Source organism: Gracilinanus agilis, chromosome 2, assembly GCF_016433145.1.
Source record: "Gracilinanus agilis isolate LMUSP501 chromosome 2, AgileGrace, whole genome shotgun sequence".
Lineage (NCBI taxonomy): Eukaryota > Metazoa > Chordata > Mammalia > Didelphimorphia > Didelphidae > Gracilinanus > Gracilinanus agilis.
In genome coordinates, this window is record NC_058131.1 from 530815772 (window position 1) to 530843733 (window position 27962).

Sequence of the window (27962 nt, forward strand, 5' to 3'; positions counted from 1 at the left end):
CTGATCTCAAAAGCAAAGTTTAGCAGCAATTTAGAGAGAAACATGGAGAACAACTAGAGAAAGGTCATTTCTACAGTTAATGTGTTCTGTTTTTGTTTCCTGGAAGCTCACAACACATTGACTTGGCCTCCTTTGCCAGGGAGCCCCTGGCACCCATTCTGTCTCCTGCTGTCTTTAGACTTAATGTTGTGTTGCTCAAGGGATAATTTACTTAAAGAACACCTCACTGGAGTTCTGACATACCACAACCATCCCTTCTGGCGTCTCCTCTTCAGCTCTGCAAAACTGAGGAGAAACTGAGCTTTGGAGTCAGTATTCTATGTGGTAAGATGTGATCTGCTAAAGCAAGTGTGCTTGGGTATTGCTCTATTTATAAGCCCTTCACATTTGGGGCAGGATAATTCATTAGATACTTTATTTGCTTCCTCTACATGCTCTCGACTTTGTATCTTGATTCGGTTCTGACTGTAGGAATTTGTTTATGTATTCTGAACCAGGAGTTCTGTGTGTGTTTGTGATGGACCCCTTATATACTGTCTAGTAAAGCCTATGGTCTCTTCAGAATGTTTTTAAGTATTTGAAGAAAATATTAAATCTCAATTAGAGATTATTACAGAGACGTATTTCCCCCCCTGTCCCTTGAATCTATCCATAGGTTCCAGCTGAAAACCCCAGTTCTAAAAGGATGTTCTGTGGTTTTTTCTTTTTTTGACTTTAGTTTTCAAACTACACTTAACTCAATTGTATACTTGCTTTGAGAATCTTTACCCAGCACTCAGCCCCTGTACCAACCCAATGCTTTCCTTAATTGACTTGGGTGATTTTATGATTTGCCCAACCCTCCCTTTCTCCCTCCCTCTTTCCTTCCCTCCCTCCCTTCCTTCCTTCCTTTCCTTTCTCTTTTTTTGATCTATATTTGTAGCAACATTGATCTTAAAAAAATTAAATAAATGGCATTTGAATGACAAAATTGTTCTCTGTAGATTGATGCCTTGGATGTTATATTACTGAACTATTCTTAAAAGTTGCAAGCTGAATAAGTGTTACAGAATTAAACAACTCCAGTTCTATAGAAGTCTTTCAAAAAGTTTAACTTATATAATTACTATGTGTATACTGTATTTCATTAAGTATAGTATCTACCAATGTTTCATAAAACGAAGGAGAATAGAGAACAAATAAAATGGGAATCAGTAAGTGTAAATATAAATTTCCATATTGGTTTATTGTTGTTCCTCGTATGTAAGAAACTGTACAACTTACACTGCATTAAACTGTAAAATGGATAAAAATGTGTACAAAAACCCCACATTCTTAGAAAAAGGATATATGCAAATAGAAAACACTGGGAAGGGGATTAAAAAGCAAAAAAAATTCTTCAATTCAGTGTGCAAACCTTTTATAAAAATAGAAATACTAACTCTACAGGTAGCATTTCCTGATAAATTATTTAAATAGCATATCTACACAATATGAGATATCTATTCCAATGGCAATGAGAAAAATAATTTATAAAAATAAAGCAATAGTATACAGGATGACAGAAAAAACATAACAACATTAGAAATTGTATTTAACATTTTGTTGCCATTTTCTTACAGGGAATACATTTTCTGCAAAGTTTCTTTTTTTTATACTATGTACAACATTGAATGTTTTTAGTACTACAGTAGCTTTAAAAGTTTAAGACACTAAAACTCTTTCCACTTGATCCGAAGGTTCTTATCTCAGTCATACAACAAATGAGGTAATATTTGTACATAAGTTTCACCTTTGTCATTTTTTTTCTTTTTTGGAAAAATGAAAGGTAACAGGCGTAAATGGTTTCCCTTCTCCCTGGCAAGAGACACGAGGGATCCGGATAGACAGTATGTCAAGGCCTCTTGGCATTCTTAGTTATCTGAAAGTCAACCCACTAATCTACAGCCAACCAAACTGCCCAAAGACAAAAACGAAAACAAAAACAAAAAGACCAGAAAACCCAATCATTCACACTCACTAACTGAAAGAACACCCCCTACTCACTGCTTCTCCCAGAGCCACATTCTTAGGGGACATTTACTCTTTTGTAGTTGACAAATTTCAACTATCTGATCCAAGCACTTTCAAAACTAAACCTAAATTCAAGGTAGAACAGAGTTAATAAATAATCTGTATTTACAATCTTACAGTCATGAAGACTCGTAACAATGATTACATGGATAGTCTCTACGCTTCTTCCTTGTTTCTTGAATAGTCCTTCAGTCATAGGTCATCCAGGAGAGGTAAAAAATAAATATGTTACATTTTAAAGGGTTTTAAAAAATCTACAGTCCAAGAAAGAGAGTTCTAAAAATCCATGACATTGATAAAAAAAAGATAAAAAGGAATGTCTTATTTAGGTTGCTAATAATTTTTGTGCCTTTCTAACCATAAAATATAAGCACAGTTGCCTATTCCTTGGAGGACAACACATGTGCTCACTGAGATGGTAGGTCTTCCTACTTTCTTGCTACATCTGCAAAAGCTACATCTGGAATAAAACATCATCTTTATTTAACCAAGCAATGGCAGGGAAACATTGCCTTCCACCAGTTAATTGTGACTGCCAGTTTGGGGTATTAAAGGCAAGGGTGTGGGGAAGGGTTGGGAATCCAGTGTGCCAATTCTTCTCTCTATCCCCTTCCATTTAAGTATCTATTATTAAGGATTAACCAGCTAACACTGTTGGACAGCATCCTGAAGTCCAGTAATAGTTTTTTCATTCACCTTAAAAAGAATGTTTCAGTACCGATGTGTAACAGTTCCTCCATGCTTTCTCCAGACATGTTACCTGGATCTTCCCACCTCCCTCCTCCCTAGAAACGTTCTCCCTTCCCACCCTATCCATTTCTAAAAGAGGATGAGTTTGCTAGTGCCACAGTTGTTCTGTCCCGCACATGCATGAAAATGCTTCTGATATAGTTCACAGCTCATCCAGAGATGTCCTCATTACATACAAAATGCCATTTCATGGGGCTGCCAGTTGCAGAGGCAGCATAATTACCCTGTAATCAACAGCATAGCCAACATCTTTCTGACCAAAGTAAGCAGATGTTTTTTCTTGCTCAACTGTAGACTAAAAGTAAGCCTTTACAGCCTTGAAAGATGTCTTCTTGTTCCATGGAGGCTGAATGCCGAGTCTGTTTTTTAAGTTGCATTTTCTCGAGGCAAGTCATATTTTAGAATCCACATTTAGCTAAGCAGAAGACAGGAAGGAGGAAAAGGATGATCCCAAGGGCTCTTAAATTTAGTCCATTGTTCGAGAAGGTGCAATAGAGCATTTTGAAAGTTCAGTTTATTGAGCAACATTTTGGTGATTAGGAATCTGTAGGAAGAAAGAACAAATACTGTTGAGCTCATATAAGCATTATAATTTCACCATCAGGCAGTTAACAGCCCATTAGGCAGTATGAAATCTTTACAATGATAAACAGAATTCATGATTGAATTCATGTGTTTCCATTTAAATTCATTAGTTGACAATGGCCATAGGATCAGATGGGATCATAGACCCAGAGCTAGAAAGGACCTTAGAGGCTAGTTTAGTCCAGCCCCCTAATTGTCCAGATGGAGAAGCTCAGCCCCAGAGGCACTGAGTGGTGCTGGGTATCCTGAATTTTAGCCACTAGAGCTGTGCTGCATTCTATATCATCTTTGGCAGCTAAGCTTAAGAAATAGTCTTTCCAAATTCTGTTGCAGTCTTACTACCCTTTAGAGTTCATCTGTGAGCTAAGTCAATCAGTTTCTTAAATACTCTGATTGCTCTCACTGGCTGGAGCAGTTGGCCTGCACAAATAGAAAGCATTTCTAGGACAATGGCGGGCACTCAGTAAATGCTTAGCAAATATTGATGGAGCACAAGAGAGATACAAAAGCCCTTAGTGAGTTTGAAGTTTAGTTTACCTAACAGAAAAGACTGTGTATCCCTCCTTTATTCATGTAGAGGAAGATGTCATGAAAGATGAGATTTAGATTATTTATTATTAGACTTCATTAATTCATACCCTCATTATTTGAGAATTTGGGATAATTTTGGAAAGTTATTAGGCTGAAGTCAATACTGAACTATGCAGTATTATTATTATTTTTTTAAAGAAAACTTCGGAGGAAATTTCAGGGGGCACTTCATTAAACATAGTTTGTTTCCTTGAAAGTTCAACTATTATTTTTCCTTATAGAATAAGCGCAGGCACTAGGCTTTTGATCACATTGGTTTTAGGGAACTTCTAGAATTGTCTTAGGCAGTGAGAGGTTAAATGGTAATGTCCAATAGCCAGTTTGTATCAGAAATGGAACTTGAACCCAGCTTGCAGTCCTTTCCTTATCTGTTAAATTAATCTTCCTCATTTCTTTTAAAAACAGCCTGTAATTCAGACTTTTTATTAATTCATATTGCCCTTCCTCCAACTAATTTCAACCAATGAGATTTGAAATTAACTGTATAACCCTGAGAAAGTCACTTAACTCTATTTGCCTCACTTTCCTTATTGGTAAAGTGAACTGGAGAAGGAAATGGCAAACCACTCCAGTATTTTTGCCAAGAAAAGCCCAGATAGAGTCATGGAGAGTCAGATCTGACTGAAACAACTGAACAACAAAAGTGAGATTTAATTATACTTGAGTGGATTCTGTTAGTCTTACCTCTGCATTCATATTTAAGATCAGAGAAGAACACCATTTCTTGGGAGAAGACAAACATTCCCAGTCTCCCACCAGCATATGTCTTGTCATAGATGGGTCCTGAGTCAGCCATGATTTTCTTTCCTTCATACATAACCACTCTATTTTTAAAAAAGAGAAATCATCAGTTATTCAGGTCTTTTCATATGGAAAAATAAATCTTGGTAACACCACCCTTCTTTACTGGGTTTCTCTTGACCACCCTACTTGGAATAATATTGATCCATGATAAAAATCAGTACAAAATTACCTAATGAAGCCAGTTTTGGGTCTGTGGCTAAGACGCCATCTGTAGGCAGTAAAATCTTTCCAGCCAATGTGACGAGGGTCATGCCACAGGGTTCGAACCTGAAGGAAAAAAATAATGAAAAGTTTAGTCAAACACACTAGATATACATATATATATCTGAATATATATTACATAAGTTTTAAAATTACTGAGTAGATCTAAATAAGTGTTTTGAAGAGGGGACGTTTCATATTCTCCACTTGATGTGTGTTCCTGCAGGTATATTTAAAATGTAGCTATTTACTCAAATAGGACAGAGATACTATATATGTGGAAAAGGAAGAATAGAAGTCCTCCTAACCTTTTTTTTATCTGTTTTTAAAAAAACCTTAACTTCTGTGTATTGGCTCCTAGATGGAAGAGTGGTAAAGGTGGGCAATATGGGGGTCAAGTGACTTGCCCAGGGTCACACAGCTGGGAAGTGCTGAGGCCGGATTTGAACCCAGGACCTCCCGTCTCTAGGCCTGGCTCTCAATCCACTGAGCTACCCAGCTGCCCCTCCTCCTAGTCTTAAGGTCTAAAAGTTCTGGTTCTTGAAGGGGAACTTCCTAGACTCAATATGCTTCCTGTACAGACTCTATGAAACTCATAGCTAGGTACAAAGTGAGTGTGAATAGCAGCTATTGAAGCTGTGAGGAATTTGGACCTCTAAGACTTTCATGTTAATAGAGTCATTCAAAGAACAGTATCCCGACTGCTAATGATCCTCTCCATGTGTTCTTATGCCATTGCCCCTAACACTGCTGTGGCTCACCTGCCCAGGGGTGTTTCCTGTGTGCCACAATGCATTCCTCAGGTGTTCCCCAGGCCCTGTGGTTGAGTTGACTACTTTGACAGAGAGACCTGCATAGCCCTGAGCTATGGTAGGACTGCTGTCCCAGTATGACTGGGTGAGCTGTTTCCACATCACGACATAGAAGCGGCTGCTGGACTGGTAGCCAAACACAAAGCCGGCGTAGTCATCATCTCTCTCAGTATTGATGAAGAAGGTGCCACTGAAGTCCACAGCGTTAAATTCATCAAAGCCTGAAAGAAGAGGTATTTCGGATTGACTGCCAGTCCTCGGCTGGGTCCCAGATATTTCCAGAACCCCCCCTTAAGATCTAAAAGAATATCATCCAACTAAGAAGTTTTATATCTCATTTCTTCATCAGGCCCTTGTTTCAAGAAAGCTGTACTCACCTATCGCAAGACCAGGATCGCAGTTCACAGTCTGGACCAGCTCTTTACCCTGGTGACGCACAACCCAGTTGGGATCATTCTGGGATGTCCCTTTGGGATCCAGAGGGATCATCTGGAATCGGCGGAAATCGGTCTCGCTAATATCAACGTTCTCTGGGCAGATATCGTCGATGTCTGGCACACTGTCATGGTCAAAGTCATCTTTGCAGGCATCACCCCGTCCATCGCCTGAGGTCAAAAAGATCACAGGGACAATTCAGAAGCATTAGCATAACTGCTCTCAAAAGTCAAAACCCTCCTCCTTTATAGATTCATTTTTCTAGGATGATTAGGAAGGAGGCAAAAAGTTCAACCCTGCACCCCAATTGTCCTTTGAAGCGGGGAGCTCTTAGTTCCCATTCTAATCAACTTATTTACCAGTTTTCTCTCACACTACTTAAGATAAAATGTGAACATTTTTTTAAAAGGGCAAAAGATTTCCAGGACACATACAATGAAACCCTTTTTATAATTCTGGGGCCAGGAAAGATTACAAATGCCTTTTCATAGGATAACAGTATTTTTTCCTGTTTTATTTTTACTTCAGTTATGATTTTGTTTGCCTTGAGCATGTGAACTGGTAGGTTAGATCACTCACCATCAGAATCTTTCTGGTCAGGATTGGGCACCAGTCTGCAGTTGTCTCTGTCATCAGGGATACCATCATTGTCATCATCATGGTCACAAGCGTCCCCTTTGCCATCTTTGTCATGATCGGCTTGATTGGCATTGGGCACGTAGGGGCAGTTATCCAGATTGTTCTGGTGTCCATCTTCATCAATATCTTGGTTGTTGTCACACGTATCACCAATACGGTCAGAGTCAGAGTCCAACTGAGAAAGGAAAAGAGGAAGGAGAAGAATGGAAAAATTAATGATCATTCATTCACTCATTGATTAAATAGATGTTTCCTAAATATATTGGCAAAATACCGTGCTAGATGTTGAGGGGGACATAAAAATGAATGCTTTCAAAGAACCTATAATCTGTTGTCAATAATCTATTCAATACAAAAGTCAAAATTCCAGTATTTGAATAGCTGTTATTTAAGAGACCCCTCCAAAAGAGAGAATTAATAAAATATTCAGTCTTTTTCTGCCTACAATTGAGAAAATTCACTTTTTAAAAAACTCTTCACTTAAATTTTTTTTTCTTGATCCTGAATCTTACAGACATGAAGATTTGAGACTCTAGGGAATGTTTGGAGTTTCAAAAAGAAAAATAGGATTTCAGACCAAAGTGAACTTCAAGGATAATATCCAATTACTTAACCTTTAGGGATTCTGAACACAGCACTAACTTTTTTTGAATTTCCATTTCCAAAAGACAGATGAAGTCCTTAGACTAAATCTTATCTCTGTCCTTTAAACTTGGTCTTAATGTATTTATTGATGTGTGATAAGACAGTAAGTTGGCATGACATACTCCATACCATGTCCTTAAAGTATCAAAAATACATACAATCCTGGTAATAGGATCTAATTAGTAGGACTACAGAGAAATTTAGAAACTCCAAATTAGGTTATGTGAGCTTTTATAATGAAAATGACAAAAGGAAACCAGAATCTTTGACAAATGTAGCTGTTATGAGCAAGAAGACCCCAAGTGGCTATGCATATAAAACCAATAAATCAAAAAAAGTTAAGCACAGGAGTTGATAACATTTCTTTGGAATCAGTGAGCCCAGTGTTGTCTGGACCAGTTCTCCAGAGAAGACATTGGAATAGCATTATGTGTTTTGGTTTTTTCCTTTTTATTTACAGTCATTTGATCATCTACATCTAATCTTAGCTCTCTTAGAATTGACATGGGAAAGAAGGATCTCAATTTATGAGCCTTGAAGAAGTAATGAATTTTCTGCATAGCCCCAAATTTAAAAGTACAGAACACTTAATATCTTTGGATTGTCAGAGCTTCCTTAGGACCATTCAGACATTCAAAGTATGTACCTTTTTTTATTTTTTCTTTAAAGGATTGTACGGGGTCTTATCTGCTGTAGAGTATTAAGTATTTGGTAGATGTGGCAGAACTTTCCTTAACCTTAATCTAGTAAAGATTAAACTTCCCATTTTTTATTGAAATTTTTCTTTACTGCCAATAAGAGAAAAATAATTCTTTAAAATGTACATTGCAATTTTTCTTTCTCTTAAATTCATCCTTAAGAAAAGAGTCAACATATAATTATTTTTTAAACCCTTACCTTCTATCCTGGAGTCAATACTGTGTATTGGCTCCAAGGCAGAAGAGTGGGGGTCAAGTGACTTGCCCAGGGTCACACAGCTGGGATCAACATATAATTATAATAAAAAAAAACAAATGCTATAAAATCTTGGACCTGCTTTGGCTAAGAACTATTTCCAGCATGCCTTAAGTTGGGAAAAGTAAGGCTTGTTTCAATGTTGAATTAATGGTAAAGTAAATAACTGATTTCTCCAAGCCTGATTAGTGTTTTCTCTTTATTTGTTTTCCCATGGCTAAATTCTACACTCAATTCAGGACCCAGCTTTTACTCAATGGAGATTATATTTATAATGGTATATGGTTCTAGAGCAACCAAAATGATGAATTTCTTGTTTCATCAAAAAGCCAAGATTTGCACATTTTGGTTCCAAAGATGAACAGAAAGTCAAGTATGCCAGAATTGTTAGGTCCCAGGAAGAAAATTAAGTAAAATCATCTAGACAAGATTAAATACACATGGCTCCTAGTTCAGATGGCCTGGGGAGATCTGCATGAGCTCAGATCTTCAGTACTATGTCAAAGACTTGCAATTGCCTTAGTGAATTCTGATAATGGGGCTACAGAAACTCGAGTAATGTGCACTCATGGCATCATTCAAGTCTTAAAAAGTGGTCATTGGAAGATAAATTTTTAAAGACATCTACCTGATCTGGATTATGTTCTAGTGGGCAGTTGTCACACTGGTCACCAACGCCATCCATATCGGTATCCCTTTGGTCAACATTATACACATACTGGCAGTTGTCTCTCTCATTAAGAATACCTGCAGAAAGGAGTTGATTAAATATAAGATTTTGATACTTTGCCATTCAAACCGAACGCTAATAGCCAAGGCTAGAGATGAGAATTAAAGGCTTACCATCTCCGTCAATGTCTGCAGCACAGGCGTCTCCTTCTCCATTGTTATCAGTGTCTGCTTGATCTGGATTGTGGTTATAGGGACAGTTATCACAGCGATCACCAACTTCATCTCTGTCATAGTCATACTGGGCTGGGTTATAATGGAATGGACAGTTGTCCTGAAGAGGAGAGAGGATTCAGAAATGTTAGGATGGGAGCAAGGAAAACCCCTTCCACTTTTCAATTATAGGCATCTATTTAATATATAATATATGTACATATATATTAAAATATACATCATGGTACTCAATGGGCACTCTAAGTAATAAAATAAATAAGCATTATTAATCACTTGCTATAGTAGGCCCTATGCTAGGGGCTGATTATCTAGGCTTTACAATTTCATATCACAAAATAATAAAAGCCATAAAATCATATATGGAAACAAATTCCCATTGAGATTATATGTCACTGTGATTGATAAATACTTTTGTAGCATCTTATATCTCATCTTCTTTGATACCACTATCCCCTGTCCCCAAAATAAGCCTAATACATAATTTAGGAATGGCATTAATAACGATTATGTGGGAGAAGTCCTACAGATATGTGAGAGTAGCTTTCAATCAACTCTAATATAGAGGAAGTAGCATTTGGAGGTGCTCAGGGGAAAAAAGATTTGCAGGCAACCTAATTTGTTAAAGGCTCATCTGGCTTTCAAACTCTGAGTCTCCTCCCCTAAATATTTTTTAGCTATGAAATGCACTAACAATACGCTTTCTGATAACCCTGCAATTGTCTCTAATTTTAAGGAGCTCCAGGAGCAGCTGCTCAGCGGGAAAGATGAAAAGAAGAATGGGAAACATGTTTAGTTCTTTACCCTGTCGTCTGGGATTTTATCATTGTCGTCATCATTGTCACAGGCATCACCAATTCCATCTTTATCATAGTCTTCCTGGCCAGAGTTGGGAAGGTTAGGGCAATTATCCTAGTAGAGAGGAGGAGAAAAAAAATGTTCTTGTTACCACCCAAATTCCCATTCTCTTTATTCACCTCTCTTAAACACTGTGACTTAAGTAGCCAAATAGGTTAAACAGAACACATCAAGGATCCTGTATATCATGCAACTTGTGCAGGCAGGCAGGCTTATTCTTGGGGACGGTATTTGGAGAAGGTATTTGTACTGCTGCCACAGGCGCAATAGTTTTTGCATATTGTAAGTATGAGTCATCTTCTCCAGGTGGTATTGTCTTGTACCACTTCTGACAACAATTAACTATGATGTGTAACACTCAAAGGGATGGCTTCCAATTTGTGTTGTCAGGACTTTTAAGTGATTTTTAATCTCTCTCATTAGATAGATTAGATCTTATTTAATTCTTATTTTCAAAGTTGGAGAACCACACAGCTCCTTATCATACTTAAAAACAACAACAACAAAATAGCTACCGCGTCAGATTCTTTGCAAAAGGGAATAATGGAAGACCCAACTTACTTTTTTGCAGTGATAAGTTGCATTAGCGACACAGACCAGGTCCTCGTTGGGCCATCCATCCAAGTCAGTATCCTCCCCACAGATGATGCCATTGCCAGCGTAGCCTGGCTTGCATTCGCAACGGAACATGGGGTCGCTGTAATGTCCCAGGTAATTGCATTTGGCATTCTTATTACAGTCATGAGTTCCATCTGTGCAGGGATTGCGTGGCTTGCACACCTGAAAACATGAACCATCACACAGTTAAAATCACTGTGAGAGAGCTTCCCAGAATCCTTCAAAAGCAGCCATAAAGATCAAGGATCTTCTATTTTAAAGTTAGGGAGACTCTTCATATAAAGCCATTCTGGTTCCCTTTTCTCTATCATTTTTACTCCCAAAAGAATCCACAGCCATTGTCCAAAAATGGATGAACATTTGTCCTTCTTGGAATTTTCATCTCCTATATGGGCTAGGAATTTTCAATCTAAATACTTGTGAGTTAATTCTACCATTTACATTAATATGTATCTATCATCCATCCATCCATCCATCTTATATGTATGACATTTTCAGATGCCATGAAGTATTTCCTTTTATGCTTCTCTAGCACTCATCAAGTCCCTGGCAGGATTTATCACTGCTCCTACAGAGTGTTTCCATAGCAAATGTGATTAAAGTGCAGGTTATTTGTCTTTTTTTTCCTAGGGGCTAGATATTATAAGACTTCTCCCTTTCCTTGCTTCGACAAGGAACACCAGAGAGAGCCAGCACAGTATCTTGGTAATATTTCTGGATTTGGGATCAAAAATGGACAAATCAGTTGGCATTGGGCCCATGGAGAAGAACAAACTAAATCATCTTGAAGATCCTTCTTCCTCCTAAATCTGGGATGCTGTGGACTTTTTTTCCCCCTAGCAGTCACAAATGCTACCATACCTGTTTGTTAGCAGTGGCGTGCTCAACACCCCGTCCAAAAGGCTGAGATCCTGTGAAACGCGGTGGACAGGGCAGGCAGTTGTAGCCAGGGTCAGTGTTTTCACACCTGTGCACCCCGTTGTGGTTGAAGCAGGCATCAGGGACCTCTTGACACTGGGAAGAAGAAGAAACGACAGAGGGTTTTCTTGATGTTCAGATGACTCCATCTTTAACAGGGAATCATAAACAAGGTATCGCCTGTTGGAAGTCTGGGATCGGAGCACTCGCTGCCGAGGACCACCGATGTCTTACCTCATCAACATCTTTGCACTGGATTCCATTTCCAGTGTAGCCAGCGGGACAGGCACCGCACGTCCAGGAGCCATCAGGGTAACTGGTACACTTGGCGCCGGCAAAGCAAGGGTTCGACAGGCATCCATCTGGGCCAAGATGAAAAAAGCAGGGAAGATTGAGAGCTCCAAGAAAGCACACCAGCAAAAAAGCACAGGGGAAGGCGTTTTTGCCTCTCTACCTAATCAATGATGTTCAGAGACCATGTTGTCGTAATGGCATTCCAGAACATGGAAAAACACTGTGAAAAGGAAGGTTCTAACTCCCTCGTGGGCTGACTACAAATATGGGAATTAAATGGAAACCCCCTCGGTGCACTTGTTTCATGGCTTGCAATAAAAGGGCAATCAAAGGTTCACTTACCAATGGGACAGTCCTGCTTGTTACAGATTTGGCTTCCGGTAGCATCACCCACACAATCCTTGCCCCCAAACTGAGGTTTGGGGTTATTGCAGAGCCGGCTACGTTTTTGCAGGCCTCCTCCGCAGGTGACCGAACAGATATCCCACGGTGACCAAGGGCCCCAGCCTCCATTGACTGCCAGAAAAGAAGCCAGGGTTAAGCTGTGGAGAATTCCTTTGAAACACTCTCCAAGTTTTTGCTACTCTTCAAGGCATGTTTGGTATATTTGTTATGGAACTAAATTTCAAATCAAATAATCAATAATCAATTAATCAATTAAAAGTAAGAGAAAATGTACACGGTTTTGCTTCCTTTTTTTTTTTTTTTTTTTTTTTTAAGGATGTATTTCTTGCCCAGCGATCCTTCCAAAGGTCGACCAGACATGCCAGAATCTAGTTGAGTCATAGCTGTTGGCCCAGCTCTCTGTTTTTCATTAGGGAGCGCACTTACTCGGGCAGGCGTCTTTCTGGCAGGCCTTGGTTTCTCTTGCTGCGCCTTCACACGGTTTTCCATTCATCTGGGGGCTGGGAGAGTTGCAAAGGCGGATCCTGGTGATCTCGCCACTGCCGCAGGTCACGGAGCAAGAGGACCAGGGAGACCAGTGGCTCCAGCCGCCATCCTGCTTAACTGAAGGAAATGGTTGGGCGTCATTCACAGGGGCTCTCTGGAGTCCTCGTGGAAAGGCGGACGCAGATCCCTTTTCAAGCGTCCCCAGAAGTCTGTGCTTAACCCGGAAGGGGCGGGGAGGACGCGTGGAGTGGCCTGGGGACAAAGCGACCCACACTCCCGCCCGGGACGGTCACTCACATCTCTTGTCGCACTCTCGGATGTGGCAGGTGCGCGTCTGGACCGAAGAGCCTTCGCAGCGGTTGTTGAGGCTGTCGCAGGAACGGCCCCTCTGCTGGATCCCGTTGCCGCAGGTCACCGAGCAGGACGTCCACTCAGACCACGGGGACCAGCCGTCGTCGGCCGAATCGCTGGCTGCGAGGGGAACGCAAGGCCGGCGTTGAGAACACAAATACAAAACCACACAAAGCCATTCCTGCCTCAGCCCTGCGCCGGGCCTTTCTCCAGTCCCTAAAGAGGGCGGCTGAAGTTTATGTCCTTCATGAGCGTCCATGAGGCCACCCCGTGTCGCACCCCGGCATCTCTGAGTGGTTTTCCTTGGCTCGCTTTTCCAAGCATTCCTAGGGTGTCTATTCTCACTGCTACCACCTTTATCCCTTTAGATTTTTTTTTAAACCCTTACCTTCCATCTTAGAATCAATACTGTATATTGGCTCCAAGACAGAAGAGTGGTAAGGGTGGGCAATGGGGGTTAAGTGACTTGTCCAGGGTCTCCCATCTAGGAAGTGTCTGAGGCCAGATTTGAACCTAGGACCTTCCATCTCTAGGCCTGGCTCTCAATCCACTGAGCCATCCAGCTTTCCCCTCCCGCCCCTTCGCATTTTATCCAAGCTTCACTTCCACAGTTGGCCCGGTTTGGATGAGAATTCCTAATCCCTCAGGTCTGGAGAATCCCTTCTTCTAGTCAGAGGAGCTCCAGGCGGTGCGCCTCCCAGATCATCCTGAACAGCAGCCTGGCTGCTCCTGGCTCTGATTCCAACTAGGTCATGGGGTGAATCAATCTGTTGCTCCTTCCCCCTGGCTTTCTGGGCTCTCTCTCCACTAGGCTTTCACTAGGGGCAAATGTTTGTTTTCCATGTGTCCAGGCACCATGACTACAATCAACCCTCACTGGCCCAAGCCCTAGACAGAGAACTTGTTTTCATTTTGCCGTCTTATCAGTTGGAAGTGGCTCCTGGCAAATCCCGAATTCAGGTTTGGAGCTCAGTTACAGCTTTGCTCTCTTTAAACTGAGTACTAATGGAGGTGGTGAGGAAAAAAACAAACAAAACAAAATCCCTACATGTACAAATAATCATTTTCATACCAGTATGGCTAAAAAGAATCCCAAGATGGGGCTGATCATTCAGAGCTGAGACCAGGAATTTTTTTTTTTCTGGCTAAAGATAAATGTTTTCTTATTTGTTTTTCTCCTATTAGGCAAAAAGCAAAAAGAGTGCTGAATCCTTTGGGTCTATTTCATGAAATTTTGGCCTTGAAAAGTGATTCAATTCATTTAAACTGGCAACAAAAGCCAAATTTTGGGGGCAGGAGTTTAAACTTGCTTTTTTTTTTTTTTTTTTTTTTTTGCTATTTTTCTTATTCCTTTTTTGTTTTTGCTATTTTGCTATTCTTAGAATTTTCTAACCGTGATGGCTAATATATTTCAGGAAGCTAGCTAGAGTACCAGACCTGAAATCAGTTTGAAAGACCTGACTTTGAATCCTATTACAGGTACTTATTATATTAGCTTTGCGACTCTAGGCAAGTCACTTAAACTCACTGATCCTGTTTGCTCCTCTGTAAAATGGGGCTAGTAATAATTGCATCATCTTCACAGGGTTGTTGTAAGGATCAAATGCCATAATATAGGTAAAACACTTTGCACACTTTGACTTTCTATAGAAATGTTAATTATTAGGTAAATAAAATGCATTTCAAAGCTAAAAGTACTATACAAAGATCAGTTATGATTATTACTGTCCAAATGTAAGTAGATTCCATTCCAATAACTATCACCACAAACCTGCTGCTTCCTTTAGTGAGCAGATCCCTCTGATACTGGCACAGAGGGCAAACTAACTCAGGAGAGCCTGAGCATAGTTGATCACGCTCCCTTACTCATCCCTAAGTTCCTAAGTTTAGACAACTGGAAATCAATCATCTTGATCCTTGCTGTCTGGGCAGTACTTAAAGTGGCCCAAATTTCTGACTTAAGAGTGATTAAGTTTTTAGCATCACAGCAAAAATAAATTGAATCAGCTCTTGCATCCTGAAAGGGAGCCCTGGGTAGAGAAACTTGGTGCGTGTGTGAGACTGGGAAGGCAACTGACTGCATTGCTAGATTCTGGTGTCTAGTACATATGTGGGGCTGTCCAAGTCATTGCAGAATAGTTATGTTATTAAAAAAAAAAAAGCAACTCACGCCAGCAACGTGGGCAGCACTCTCCATCAGGAATTGTGGCATTGGAACAGGGCATGAGGGGGCAGGACACTTTTTTGCACATGGTCACGGAGTTCTGCAGAGAAAGGGAGAAAAGGATTACTAAGCATATCACAACTAGAAATTGACATGCTATGAAATTTCCAGTTCTGAGCTGAATTTGGTCAGGACTATAAATTTTTAACTGGACCAGATTCCACTGAGAAGTTGGCTCCTTTCTAGATTTGCAGCTGCCCCAATACTAAAGGCAGCCCCAGTGAATTGTCACTCAGCTCTCCAGAGTTTGCTTTTAATTGCTCATCAGTCAAGGCTGGAAGTGTTATAGCTTGCAGAAGTTATCCAAGGGGAACCACCAAACACCATGAGTCATATTCTTCTGGTATTTTGCAAAAAGAGCTCAGGGAGGGCTTTTTAAGAAAATAAGGGATCTATAAGCAGTTTTTTTCCCCATCATCTCTGGATCTGACTCAGAATTGATTAGACAGGGACAGAATAGGAGTTCAAGTGGATTTGGGTCCCAAATCCAGTGATCTACAGAGTTCTGCTTAAGAAGGAACTTTGATCCCTGAGCCAGAAAACCCCAAACATTCACCCACCGCATGCCTGAAAGTGGCCTAAAGTGAAACACACACTCTGGGAAGTACGTTTCAGGTAAACAGGTCTACCCTGATAGAATGCCAACTGGAGTGATTTGAGCAACAATCAGTGCTCTATTAAAAGAACCACAGTGTCATACCTGAATACAAATCAGGACAAAAAAAAAAAAAAAAAAAAGAAAGAAAGAAAAAGAGAGGAATGTTCTAACAGGGTTCCATTTACCTGACATTCAACACTTAGCCTTTGATTTCTAAACTAAAGTGAGCAAATTATCCAGCTGCCTCAGTAGATTTGTACTCCCAAATACTCTGCCCAAGGTATAATTAAGAGACGTTTTTCAAAGTGTTTTAAAGAAGATGTGTACAGATGCCATAATTAAAATGTTAAGCCACTCTGGGGATCAGGCTACTGAATATTAGGAGAGAACTTGTGCAGGGACTTCCCGAGTGATCTTAGCCTGACAAACCTACTTATTTGGAAATTGGTAAAGTCTCTTTACCTGGCAATAACATTCGGTGCAGCTATCAATAGTCCACATGTCATTATTGTTATATTTTATTCCATTGTAACTGCACCCAGGATCCGACCAAGGCTTCTGCACTGCATTGGACAGTAGTTCATTTTCTTCAGTCTAAGAGGGATTGGAAAACAAACATCATTAGTGTCTCCTTGTACTTTCAATAATGCAGGACCGTCCAACAGAGGGCTCCTGGAAATGGCTCCTTCGGGATGACTGCTGTCACTCACCACCTTGCGGATGTTGTCCTGCAGTGTGGTCACTATGGTCCGGAGTCCCTTAAGCTCCAGGAACATGTTGGCCAGCTCATCGCAGGAGAAGCCACAGATTGCCTGCAGGTCCTTGGTCTTGTGGCCGATGTAGTTGGTGCGGATGGCAGGACTGGAACCGTTTACTGGATTGTCGAGTGTGATAATGTGATTGGTGGCTACCAGAAAACAAAGGAAAGGGAAGAGATTACAGGGCGTCCCCAGAGAGCCATGTGTGCCAGTCCCTAGAGTTCCAAGATACCATTTTATGAAGGGGAATGTTGCCTGTGGGAACTTGGCATGAGCAGCTTATGCACGGCTCCCATTTCAAACGTGCCTCACCTGTTCTAAGCAATTTTTGTTGTTGCTGTTTTTATTTTTAACTTTCTGCCCTCTTCCCTTCCTGCCTCCCTCCCCCCCCCCCCAGTGAAAAAAGGAGTAAACTTACAGCTGGAACAGCCTTTATTCCTCAGGATATCCTCTGGAGTGGTTCCAAAGACAAATCTCACATTTTGAAGCACCCCCTGGTGGTAGAGGCAGAAGGAAAATTACTCTGTGCAAGCCAGAAATGTTCACTCATTATCACCCCAAAACTTCAAATGTATAAACAAGTATTGCAAATTAAGTAATTTGACAGACAAAAAGGTTATTTTCAACAAAAACACAATGAACAAATTGTCAGTATAAATCTAAGTATCTCAAAAGTATCCTCTGCCAATATTTCGACAGCTACCAGGCCTTTGGGATCGCCTTAAAAGAATTCAGCCCATTTAGGCAGTCAGGAGTTACAATCTGATAGTGAATACTGGGGATGCTGTGAAGCGAGGCAGGGAAATGTGTCAAAGGGTTAAGTGTCCGAGCAGCAGAGACAAATCTGCTTAGAACCAGAGGTAGGGAGGAAGAAGCCACATAAAGCCACTCCTCTTAATTCAACACCATTCCTGAGATTAGGAGAGCTGCTTTATTGGGAAGGGGAGGGGGTGGGGGAAAGGAAGGGCCAAGATATATTTCTTTTGCCATAAATGTCCTTTTAACTACACGTCCTTTAAACTATATGCTTGAAACTACATGTCAGACCTATTTATAACAGTCCACTTATTTCTGGTTGGGAAGAAACAGGAAGAGATTCAAGTGACTGAGCAGACAAGATAACTGCATGAAATTACTATTAAAAAACCATTCCCTCACTTGCAGCTTGAAGTTATAGAATCTCTTTTAGCTGCTCTAACCTACAGGTGGTCTCAACAATTCCCTTGGCAGTGTGACAGCTAAAACATTCTTTTTCGGGTTAGGGAGTAGGAGAAGAAATCTCACCTGAAAGTTATCATTAACGTCTCCCTTGGCCACTCGGAGTCTGGCCTTACCAGCCAGGTCCCTGGTGAAGATGCTTTCAATGGGGGCATCCAGTTCAGCATTCTCCATCTTTTCGCAGCCTACGTACAACTGGGCTCGGTCCTCTTGCACAAACAGTAGGATACTCTTCCACTGGCCTGTGGCCAAGAGAGCTTCTTCCACTGATACCACTTGCTGCTTCCCCTGCACTGAAATGCTCAGGTCCAGAGTGCCTGCTTTGCCATTAGAAACTAGACTAAAGATATGGCCAGAGTGATCCTTGTACTCCACCGTCAGCAGGGTGCCCCTGGTCTTTTTCATCTGCCTCAGGGAGGCCAAGAAGATAAAGCCCCTTTCTGCTCTGATTGCGTCCACCAGGTCTTGGAACTTGTCAGCTGGCATAGCAGGGATACGATTGGCATCCTCAATTCGGTAAGCTGGACTGGAGGAATCAGGACCTTTCACCAGACGGCGCCCAGAGCCCTTGTTGGCAGCTCCAGGGAGATCAAAGAGGTCAAACACACTGTTGTCACCCCCAGATTCTAGAGGACAGGAGCAGAATATACAGTGAATGGTAAGGAGGGATGCTAGGCTTAAGGGTACCAGGTTCTCAGTGAGTTTGCCTGAGGAGTAGCTTTAATACTCAAACAGTATCAGACAGTAAGAGGCAGAGGAGCACATAAGCACCTCAGAATATAAGGGATCCCCCTCAAGAAAAGACACCCAACACCTACCCTTGAGTACTGTGTAGCTATGTTTAATATGGACATTCCCCATTCAAAAGTTCTCATTCCTGTCTCCCATCACCTGCATTTTTTCTTTTCGGTTATCTTTTGGGGCAGACCTAGGGTCCCTAGGAGCCCTGCCTAAAAGGATCTCGAATTTGACCCCTCCCAATTTCGCCCCGTTCCCCTCCCCCGCCAGCTGAGGCATGGGCTCACCTGAGATCCTGTTGGTGCCACACACTTCCAATAGCAGTAAGAGGACGAGCCCCCAGGCCAGCCCCATGATGGAGCCCTTTGCTTCTAGTGCCCAAAGCCTGCAGCAGAGAGAGCACAAGCTCAGGCAGTGTCGGACAGCGCAGTTCTGAAGACCTCCCAGAAGAAGGTAACTTAGAGAAGGGGATATAGCGAAGGTCCTGCTGGTGTGGGGGATTGTGGCTGTGTGCCATACAGATTTCCCTGTGCTCCAAAAACTTGCTGGAGGGAGAAGTTCTAGACAGCACAGCCCAGGAGAAAGGTTTGGGGTGGAACAGAAGCACTGAGGGTTGTACAAGAAATACTTAACCCCCGGGAACTTTTCCTGGAAAAACTTGGGGACAAGGAATTCCTGAGATAGTGAAACGGAGAGAGAGGGAGACATCGCTTTGAGAAGGAAACCGTAGCCTTTTCTTGGGTGACTGTCAAAGCCTGGAGAGACCCCACTCTGAAAATGTTTTGGAGGTCAGGAACAATTAGTCCTAATATCTCCTCAGGTTATCCTTGAGTCTCTCAGGGGGGTGTGGGCTGCACTTCTAGGGACCAGTGGAAGAAAGATGAAGAGTGTGTGAGTGAAACGAATGATCCTGGGGGGCAGTTCTGGATGAATAGGCTGAGTTCTAGGGATTTTCCCCCCCCAAAGTAGGGGGTAGGATAGTACTGGTAAAATGATAAAGTTTGGTGAGAAATTCTCGAAAGGAATAGACCTGAGTGCCCCGGCTCCCCAAAGCAGTAGAAGGCAGCTATACTCTTACCTGTGTGGATTAGGGAACCGAGACTCTATAGCGATCCTTCGCTACAGGAATGGGGCCAGGGTAGCAGCACACAGTCCCTTGGTTGTCTTCCAAGCGCAGATGGTGCGCCTAAGTCCTGGGAAGCGAGAGCGGGCAAAGGCTGGAGGAGGTCCTCTAGCAGTCCAGAGAAAGCGCCGAGAGGCAGAAGTGCGGAGTTTGGCCAGTGAGGGCAGCTGTGGAGATGAGTGTCAGGACCTCGGGAGCACTTGGCAGGGTCCGCTTCTAGCTAGCTGCTCCAGGTCTGGTGCAGTGTTTGGAGAAGCGGCTGATTCGTGCGCCTTTAAAGGGTCGCGCACATTCCTGGGGACTCCGAGGGCCAATCAGAGGCGGCCGGGCAGGAAGCGGGCGGGGGAGGGTCTGACTGGGTTACCCTCCTCCTCCCAGTCGCGGCTCACCCCCCTCCAACCCCCCGCCCCCCCCTCCGCTCGGCGGCCCATCCCCCCCTCCCTTCTCCTGGGCTCCGGCGCGCCGTGACGGGTTCACAACTTTCCAGCTAGAAAGTGAAGCCCGAGGTGTCTGGGGAGGAGAGAACACTAACTTTTCTGGAGAGTACATAGTTCATCTACTCTGTTCTCTGTTGTTCCCCTTGGCTCCCGGTTAATTACGTACTGAATCTCCAATCAAATCGATTCAACTCGCCAATCATTTAATAAGCTCCTATAGTATAAAAGGCATACATTATAACTTTCCCTATATGTGTAGGGGATCCAGGATCGATTTCCCTCACTTGACACCCAGAGAAAATTTCGCTAGGTGCTGCCGGTTTGGGAATAGAACGCTGAAATCTAGAAGGGATTTGCTTACTGGCTTGGAGCCAAGGATCTTAGATTTAGGACTGGAAGAGACCTCAGGAACCCCGGAATCCAAGGGCTCTCTTGCCCCTCAAATAAAGAAACTTAGACACAGAGGTGAGGTCTCTTGTCCAAAGTTACAGAGGATAGTGACAGAGCCAAGATTTGAACTCAGGCCTCTAACTCCCAAACCAGTAACCCTTTACTCCTTACTACATTGTCTTTTTTGGGGGGGGGAGGGGGGAAGGGGCCGTGTGGGGACAACCAGGTCACTTTGAGAGTATCCCAGGAGGTGGCTCAGGTCAGGTGGAAAGAACGGATAGTAGGACTACTTTGGACACTCTTTCTCAGTATTCAAGCTGGGGTCTCCCTGCTTTGTCATTCGACCCGGCTGCTCCCCTCCCTCTTCTTGCAGCACCAACTCTTTCCATCTATAGCTAAAGGTGTTTGGTGGCGCGCCACTCGGAGGATCTTCCCTTAGGTGGATGCTAAGCTTTGACTCCCTGGGCTAGTCCAGAGAGCTGGTCCTCTCCCCTCTCACTCTCCCCTCAAACTGGGATGCGGACTTGACTTTGAGTTACAACCCTCCCCCCCCCAAATAGCCTGAGACAGCACTTCGGACAGTTTCCACTGGGGGGCGGTAAGTGCACTCTAATTCGGGAATCCCAGGAAGGCTTTCCTCTTTCTAGCCAGGAATCCTGAACCAAACTTTCACTTCTCCTTCCCAAACCGCCTTCCCCTCTGGAAAACCCTCCCCCCCTCCTCTGGAATCCAAAATTAAATTGAGTTTTGGAAAACAGTTTCTTTTGCCTACTCGTGCTTTTTAAACGTGACTCCTGGGTGGATAATGTGCAGAGCCACCTGCCTTCAGGAGTTTAGGCTCGGATACACCAGGTGATAGAGTGCCCTTTTCTTCCTGCTCTTATTATTTCCTTTTCCCCCTCCTTAAACGTTCCTTTCATTCTTGGGCTCCCGTAAACGGAGGTGCTTTGTGACATTTTTGTGGGACCACAAACAGGCGTCAGCATTGTTGTTGCCTCATGTCTCTATCGGACGGAGACCGGTCTCCAAGAAGCTGTCCCAAGCCGGCATGACTCCACTAGTTTGGAATCCCATTCATCTCTTTCGGCTGGGACGTCAGCAAAAGCAGCAACAGGGGCAGGAGTCACTCGCTTGCTGCCCCTCCCTTCTCCGGCCAGTCATTGGGCCCCTGAGCGCATATGTTATCTGTTCCGGCAGACACACACACACACACACACACACACACACACACACACACACACACACACACACACACACACACCACACACGCAGGTAAACCAGTCTTCACCAAATAAGGATCTGAAAAACACCGCAGTACAAACAAATCCCTAATCCTCCATCTCTGCCGCCTCCTCACTGACATCAGGTCAGATTAGTAACTGCTGGAAATATCCATTTTTCTCATTAATCACAGGGCAGATTTCACTTTCCTGAGTGGGAGAGTCTTTGGGGCAGGATGAAGCGATCACTTTCCAGTTACACAATATGGAGATCAAACACGAATCCGAAAGGCATCAGCCTAGGAAACACGCTGTTGTGTGTTGTCTCCATTGTTTACTGAACTTGCTTGGCCAGAAGGTTTTCAGATGTCCTGGAATCGAAAATATAAGATAATGCAAAGGTCAGGATCCCCTTAATGGCGGTTGAATAAGGATCATCTGAACAGGAATGACCAGTCTACAGTGATGTGGAACTTAGTTTCTTTCACATCAGCCTTTGGAAATGTGCCACATAGACGACTTAAGACAAGTTTTTGTGACCCACTACTAATACCACCACTGGTTCTAAGGAAAGATGCTTTTCATGTTGGCTACCTTCTCCTGACTCATAGAATCTTCCAATGGTGATTCTATGACATTGGACAAGGACTTTGCTAGTATCCAAGTGCTGTCAACCAAAGCTTTGTCACCCCTGCCTTAGCTTGGGAGTGGGGTAGGGCAATCCCCAAGTAGTCTAAATTAAAAAATATATCCTCCAATTTCTATATGACCTGAAAGAACCTCAGTGAACTGATGCAGAGTGAAATTAGCAGAACCAAGAGAACACTGACCACAGAAAGTGAAACATTGTGGAACTATCCAATAGAATGGACTTTACAACTAGAAGCAATCCAACAATACTGAAGTATTTATGAGAAAGAATGCTATCCAGATTGAGAGAAAGAACTATGGGAGTATAAATGCAAAAGAAAAACATATGTCTTATCACTTATCACTTGTATATATGGGTATATGATCAAGGTATCAAGTGATAACATTTGTACAACCCAGTGGAATTGCTTGTTGGTTCTGGGAGTCGGGAGGGAAAAGGGGAAGGAAAGAAATGAATCATGTAAACATGGAAAAATATTTTTAAAATAAATAAATAACACCTATGAGACAATACACCGAAGTACAAGGGCTTAAAATAAATAAATAAATAAACAAACAAACAAACAAACAAATAAATAAATGAACGAATAAATAAATAAATAAATGAAAATTTAAAAGTGTATATCCTCCAGATTTTATATATCTCCTAGAGCATATTATATACACATCTTGGAGAATATGCATATATAATACACACATACGTATATCACATGTATTAGTGTTTTAATATATTACAATTCCCTAAGTGAATTCCTATTCTTGATATTGATCTTCCAACTCCAACTTATATCAAAGGTCACTTAGAAGAGTAATTCCATGTCCTAATTTCCAAAATACAATTTTTAAGACTAGCAGAATAATACTATGTCTATCATCTATCTAGCTATAGTGCCTGACTCTTTCAAGATTTAAATTTTTTTAAGAAATAATTTTATTCAAATATATCTTATTTTCCCAGTTACATGTAATAACAATTTTCCACATGTTTTCTGAAATTATAAGATCTGAATTGTCTTCCTCCCTCCCTCCTTTCCTTCCTACCTCTTGGAGATGGTAAATAATTTGATCTGGGTCATACATGTATTGTCTTGCAAAATATACTTTCAAATTGGGCATTGTTGTTAGAGAATACTTATATAAGACCAATACCCCAAAATAAAACCGTAAATAAATGAATGTGAAAGATAGTATGCTTTGGTCTGCAACTGACTCCAACAGTCCTTTCTCTGGAGGTAGAAAACATTCTTTGTTGTGAATCCTTCAGAACTGAACCAGATCATTGTATTGTTGAGAGTAGCTAAGTCTTTCACAGTTGAATATTGTTCAGTATTGCTTTACAATGTACAATGGTTTCCTGGTTCTGCTTATTTCATTCTGCATAAGTTCATGTAGATCTTTCTAGCTTTTTCTGAAATCATCCTGCTTATCATTCCTTACAGCACAATAGTATTTCATTATCATCATATACCACAATTTGTTCAGCCATTCCCCAATTGATAGACATCCCCTCAATTTTCAATTCTTTGCTACCATAGAAACAACTGATATAAATATTTTTTTGTATAAATAGGTCTTTTTTTTTTAAACCCTTAACCTCTGTGTATTGGCTCCTAGGTGGAAGAGTGGTAAGGTTGGGCAATGGGGGTCAAGTGACTTGCCCAGGGTCACACAGCTGGGAAGTGTCTGAGGCTAGATTTGAACCTAGGACCTCCTGTCTCTAGGCCTGGCTCTCAGTCCACTGAACTACCCAGCTGCCCCTCCTTTCCCTTTTTTAAAAATGATGTCATTGGTATACAGACACAGTAATTCCAAATTGCCCTCCAAAATGGTTGGATCAATTTACAATTCTACCAACAATGCATCAGTGCACCAGTTTTGCCACATCCCCTTCAAAATTTCTCTCTTTCCTTTACTGTCATATTGGCCAATATGATAGATATGGGGTGGTGCCTCAAGAGTTGATCTAATTTACATTTTTCTAATCAAGAGTGATTTAGAACATTTTTCTACATGATGATTGATAGCTTTGATTTCTTCATCTGAAAATTGTTTTGTTTTATCCTTTGGCCATTTGTCAATTGGGGAATGTCTGGCAAGATTTTTACTAAGAGATTTAAATATCCGTTTCTTTCATTCCCTCAAATTCTTACTTACTATTTTCCATGAGTCAAAATTCTGGACCAAATCCCTTATATCTCAAAAGGTAGAGAGATATATGATTGTGTTACTTAATTAATGACCTTTAAAATGTAATGTGGCTTTTCTTAGCCTTCAAGATTCAAAGGCAAAATCAGGATAATAATTTATATCCTGTACATATTTCACAAAGAATGAATGCTCTGTAGCTGAAAGAGTATTTGATTTAGAATCAGAAGATTCTAAATGGGAGCAGTTTTCAATCTCATCTCTCTTCTTTGCTACCTGTAAGATTTAGGGCAAAACACCTAGCCACATTAGGCCTCAGTTTCCTACTCTGTAAAATGAGGAAGTTGTATTTAGATCTTCTTGATTCTATTTATTTCAAGCTCCAGACATCTCATCAAGAGTTAATGATTCTTGCTACCAATAGAAAAGAAAAATCAGAAAGTTATGTACTCATGCCAGGAGCTCACCCAAATTCCTGTTTGCCAAAGGACACTGAGTATTTCCCAGAAACCTCATATATATTTAGGCAATCCTGGGGAAACAGTAGTGAAAAAAGAAGTGATAATCTGGTGTATATTACTCTTGGGAAGCAATTCACTGTGTCCTCTGAGAGGTTTTGGTCTGTCAGGAAAGTGAATTGAAATAAGCAAAGATGAAGGGCGATTCCAGCAAAAGGAAGGATCAGACTTTTTCTGGGCTGTCATGGCCCTGAGTATTACTTAGCATAACCCACAACTAACGGAATTACAAAGTAAATGACATTTTCATCATGATGTTTCCTTTTTTAAGTTTCCCTAATTGGAGGTGGAGTTGACATAAGAATTCTGCTGCCAGTAAAGAAAGAAAAAAGGACTGTCAGTAAAAGTTAGTTTTAAATTTGCTTGTAAGAATGGCATGATACTAAAGTCAAAAAATCTATTTTTTAATCCCCTAAATGCCCAAACATTCTGAGGTTTTGTTAAGGATTTTTAAAATGCTTGAAATTTTCATCCTGCAAAAATTCGTAGAAGTGATCATCAACCAAAATTTTTGTGTGCTATAATTACTCAGAGACCACAGCCTCTAAGAAATAACGGTCTAGTGAATTCATTTCTCTCTTGACTATTGCTACTTTTTTCTTCCTAGTTAATGGTTTAACCAAGCAGGGCACACTGAGAGCCAGGTTTTTTGCATCTTACTCATTCTTCAAGGCCCAATTCAAGTCAATCAGTCAATAAAATTTAATTAAAGTGCCTACTAATTGCTGCTTTCCTGACACCAAACCTCTCCTTCCTCAGATGTGTTGATTCTCCTGGACCCTGGGTCAAACATGAAGCTACTGACTTCATGTTGTCTTATATTGAAGCAGATTTGAATCTGCAACTTTCCTCCTATATGTGACCTTGGACAATCCCTTTGAACTTTCCAAGCTTGTTCTTCATATGTAAAGTGAAGACAATAATACATGTGCCTCACAGCATGGTAGAGTGGAAAGAGCACTAAGTCATGGGACCTCTGTTTGAATCCCGGCTCTGTCAGGAATTATACTAGGAGAATCTGAATATCCATTTGGTTTCTCCTTTACATTCCTCATAGGTGGCTAGGTGGTGCCATAGTGCAGAGAGCACTGGAACTGGATTTATCTTCCTAAGTTCAAATCTGACCTCAGACAATAGCTTTGTGACCCTGTGCAAGTCGCTTAATCCTGTTTGCCTCAGTTTCCTCATCTATAAAATTAGTTGGAGAAGGAAATGGCCCACAAAGAGTCAGACAGAATTGAACAACAAACAACTGTTTACATTTGCTACTTATTTCCTACGTGGCCTTGGAAAAAATCTGTAGCTTCCTTGGGATTCTATGTCCTCATCTGTAAAAGAAAGGGCATGGGCAGAACGGCCTCTAAAATGCCTTCTACATCCAAACCTATGATCCTAAGACCATACTGGATCAGATTCTCTTAGAGGTGTTTTTCAATTCTAAAATGGGAGATTTGTGGGAAGACATGACCAAGAAATGCAGGTGACAGGTGTGGCTCAGTGGATAAAGCCAGGCACTCTTTTTGTTTCCTATGGATTAAATTCCTCAGGGTTGCTGAGTCCTTTTTCTAGTTAGCTAATGTAATGAATTGAGCACTGGGCTTCATATCAGTCAGAAACATACTAATTGTGTGACCCTGGGTAAGTTGCTTAACCTCTGCTTTATTGCTCAATTGTTTTTCAATTATGTCTACTTCCTCATGACCCCATTTGGGATTTTCTTTTACTGATGGTTTGCCATTTCTCCAGTTCATTCTATAGATGAAACTAAGGCAGAGTTGAGTGACTTGCCCAAGGTCATATAGCTAGTAAGTGTCTGAGACTAGATTTGAACTCAGGAAGATGACTTTTCCTGACTTCAGGCCTGGTGCAGAATCATAGAATTAGCATCTGCAAGGATCTCAGAGGTGATCTAGACCAACCTCCTAATTTGACTGATGAAGAATCTAAAGTGAAAGGAGGTTAAATGATTTAAACTTTTGACCTTAAATGATTATCTTAAACTTTGCAAGTATGTTTTCATTTCATAAAATCAGATCTAGGACTAAAACCCAGACACTCCTCTCTCTGGGCTTTGACCACATGGTTCAATGGAAAGATCAATGGATTGTTAGTTAAGAGTGCTGTATTTGGATTCCAAAACTACCACCAAAACAAGCATTTTTTTAAACACTTACTATGTGTCAGATACTGTACTAAATTCTCAAGGATACAAAAAAAGAGTCAAAAAACAGTTACTACCTTCAACTAGCTCATAGTCTAATGGAGGAGACATGTAGACAACTATGTATATAAAGATCTGTACTGTGGAATAGAAAGCAATCTCAGAGAGAAAGGCATTTAGAAGCAGATGATACTTGGGTGACATATTGGGTACCACCACTCCAGGTCTGGAGACAGGAAAGACTGTTTTGCTCAAGTTCAAATCTGGACTCAAGAGTTACTCAGTGTGACTCTGGGTAAGTCACTTAACCTTATTTGCTTCAGTTTCCTCTTTGTAAAATAAACTGGAGAAGGAAATGACAAACCACCCCAGACTCTTTGCCTACAAAATCCCAAAGGGTCTAAGAGAGTCATACATGACTGAAAAATGATAGAACAATAATAGAGCAAGATATTGGGAAAGCCCTTCTGTAGAAAGTTGGAT

General features: G+C 41.4%; 1 protein-coding gene across 1 annotated transcript; it reads right to left on the reverse strand.

Annotated features, from left to right (window-relative positions):
• Positions 1-1194: 1194 nt before the first annotated feature.
• THBS1 (thrombospondin 1) lies at positions 1195-20185 on the reverse strand. The gene is made up of 22 exons (XM_044665135.1): positions 19913-20185; positions 19122-19219; positions 18163-18722; positions 17297-17372; positions 16831-17027; positions 16583-16714; positions 15469-15562; positions 13245-13418; positions 12888-13064; positions 12399-12572; positions 11997-12124; positions 11706-11858; positions 10788-11006; positions 10173-10280; positions 9312-9471; positions 9097-9215; positions 6810-7044; positions 6173-6400; positions 5745-6016; positions 4952-5049; positions 4663-4802; positions 1195-3346 (listed from the first exon to the last, which is right to left on the reverse strand). Exons 2-22 carry the CDS (start codon positions 19186-19188, stop codon positions 3339-3341), a joined length of 3519 nt encoding a protein of 1172 aa, XP_044521070.1. The 5' UTR covers positions 19189-19219; positions 19913-20185; the 3' UTR covers positions 1195-3338.
• Between the last annotated feature and the right edge of the window lie 7777 nt (positions 20186-27962).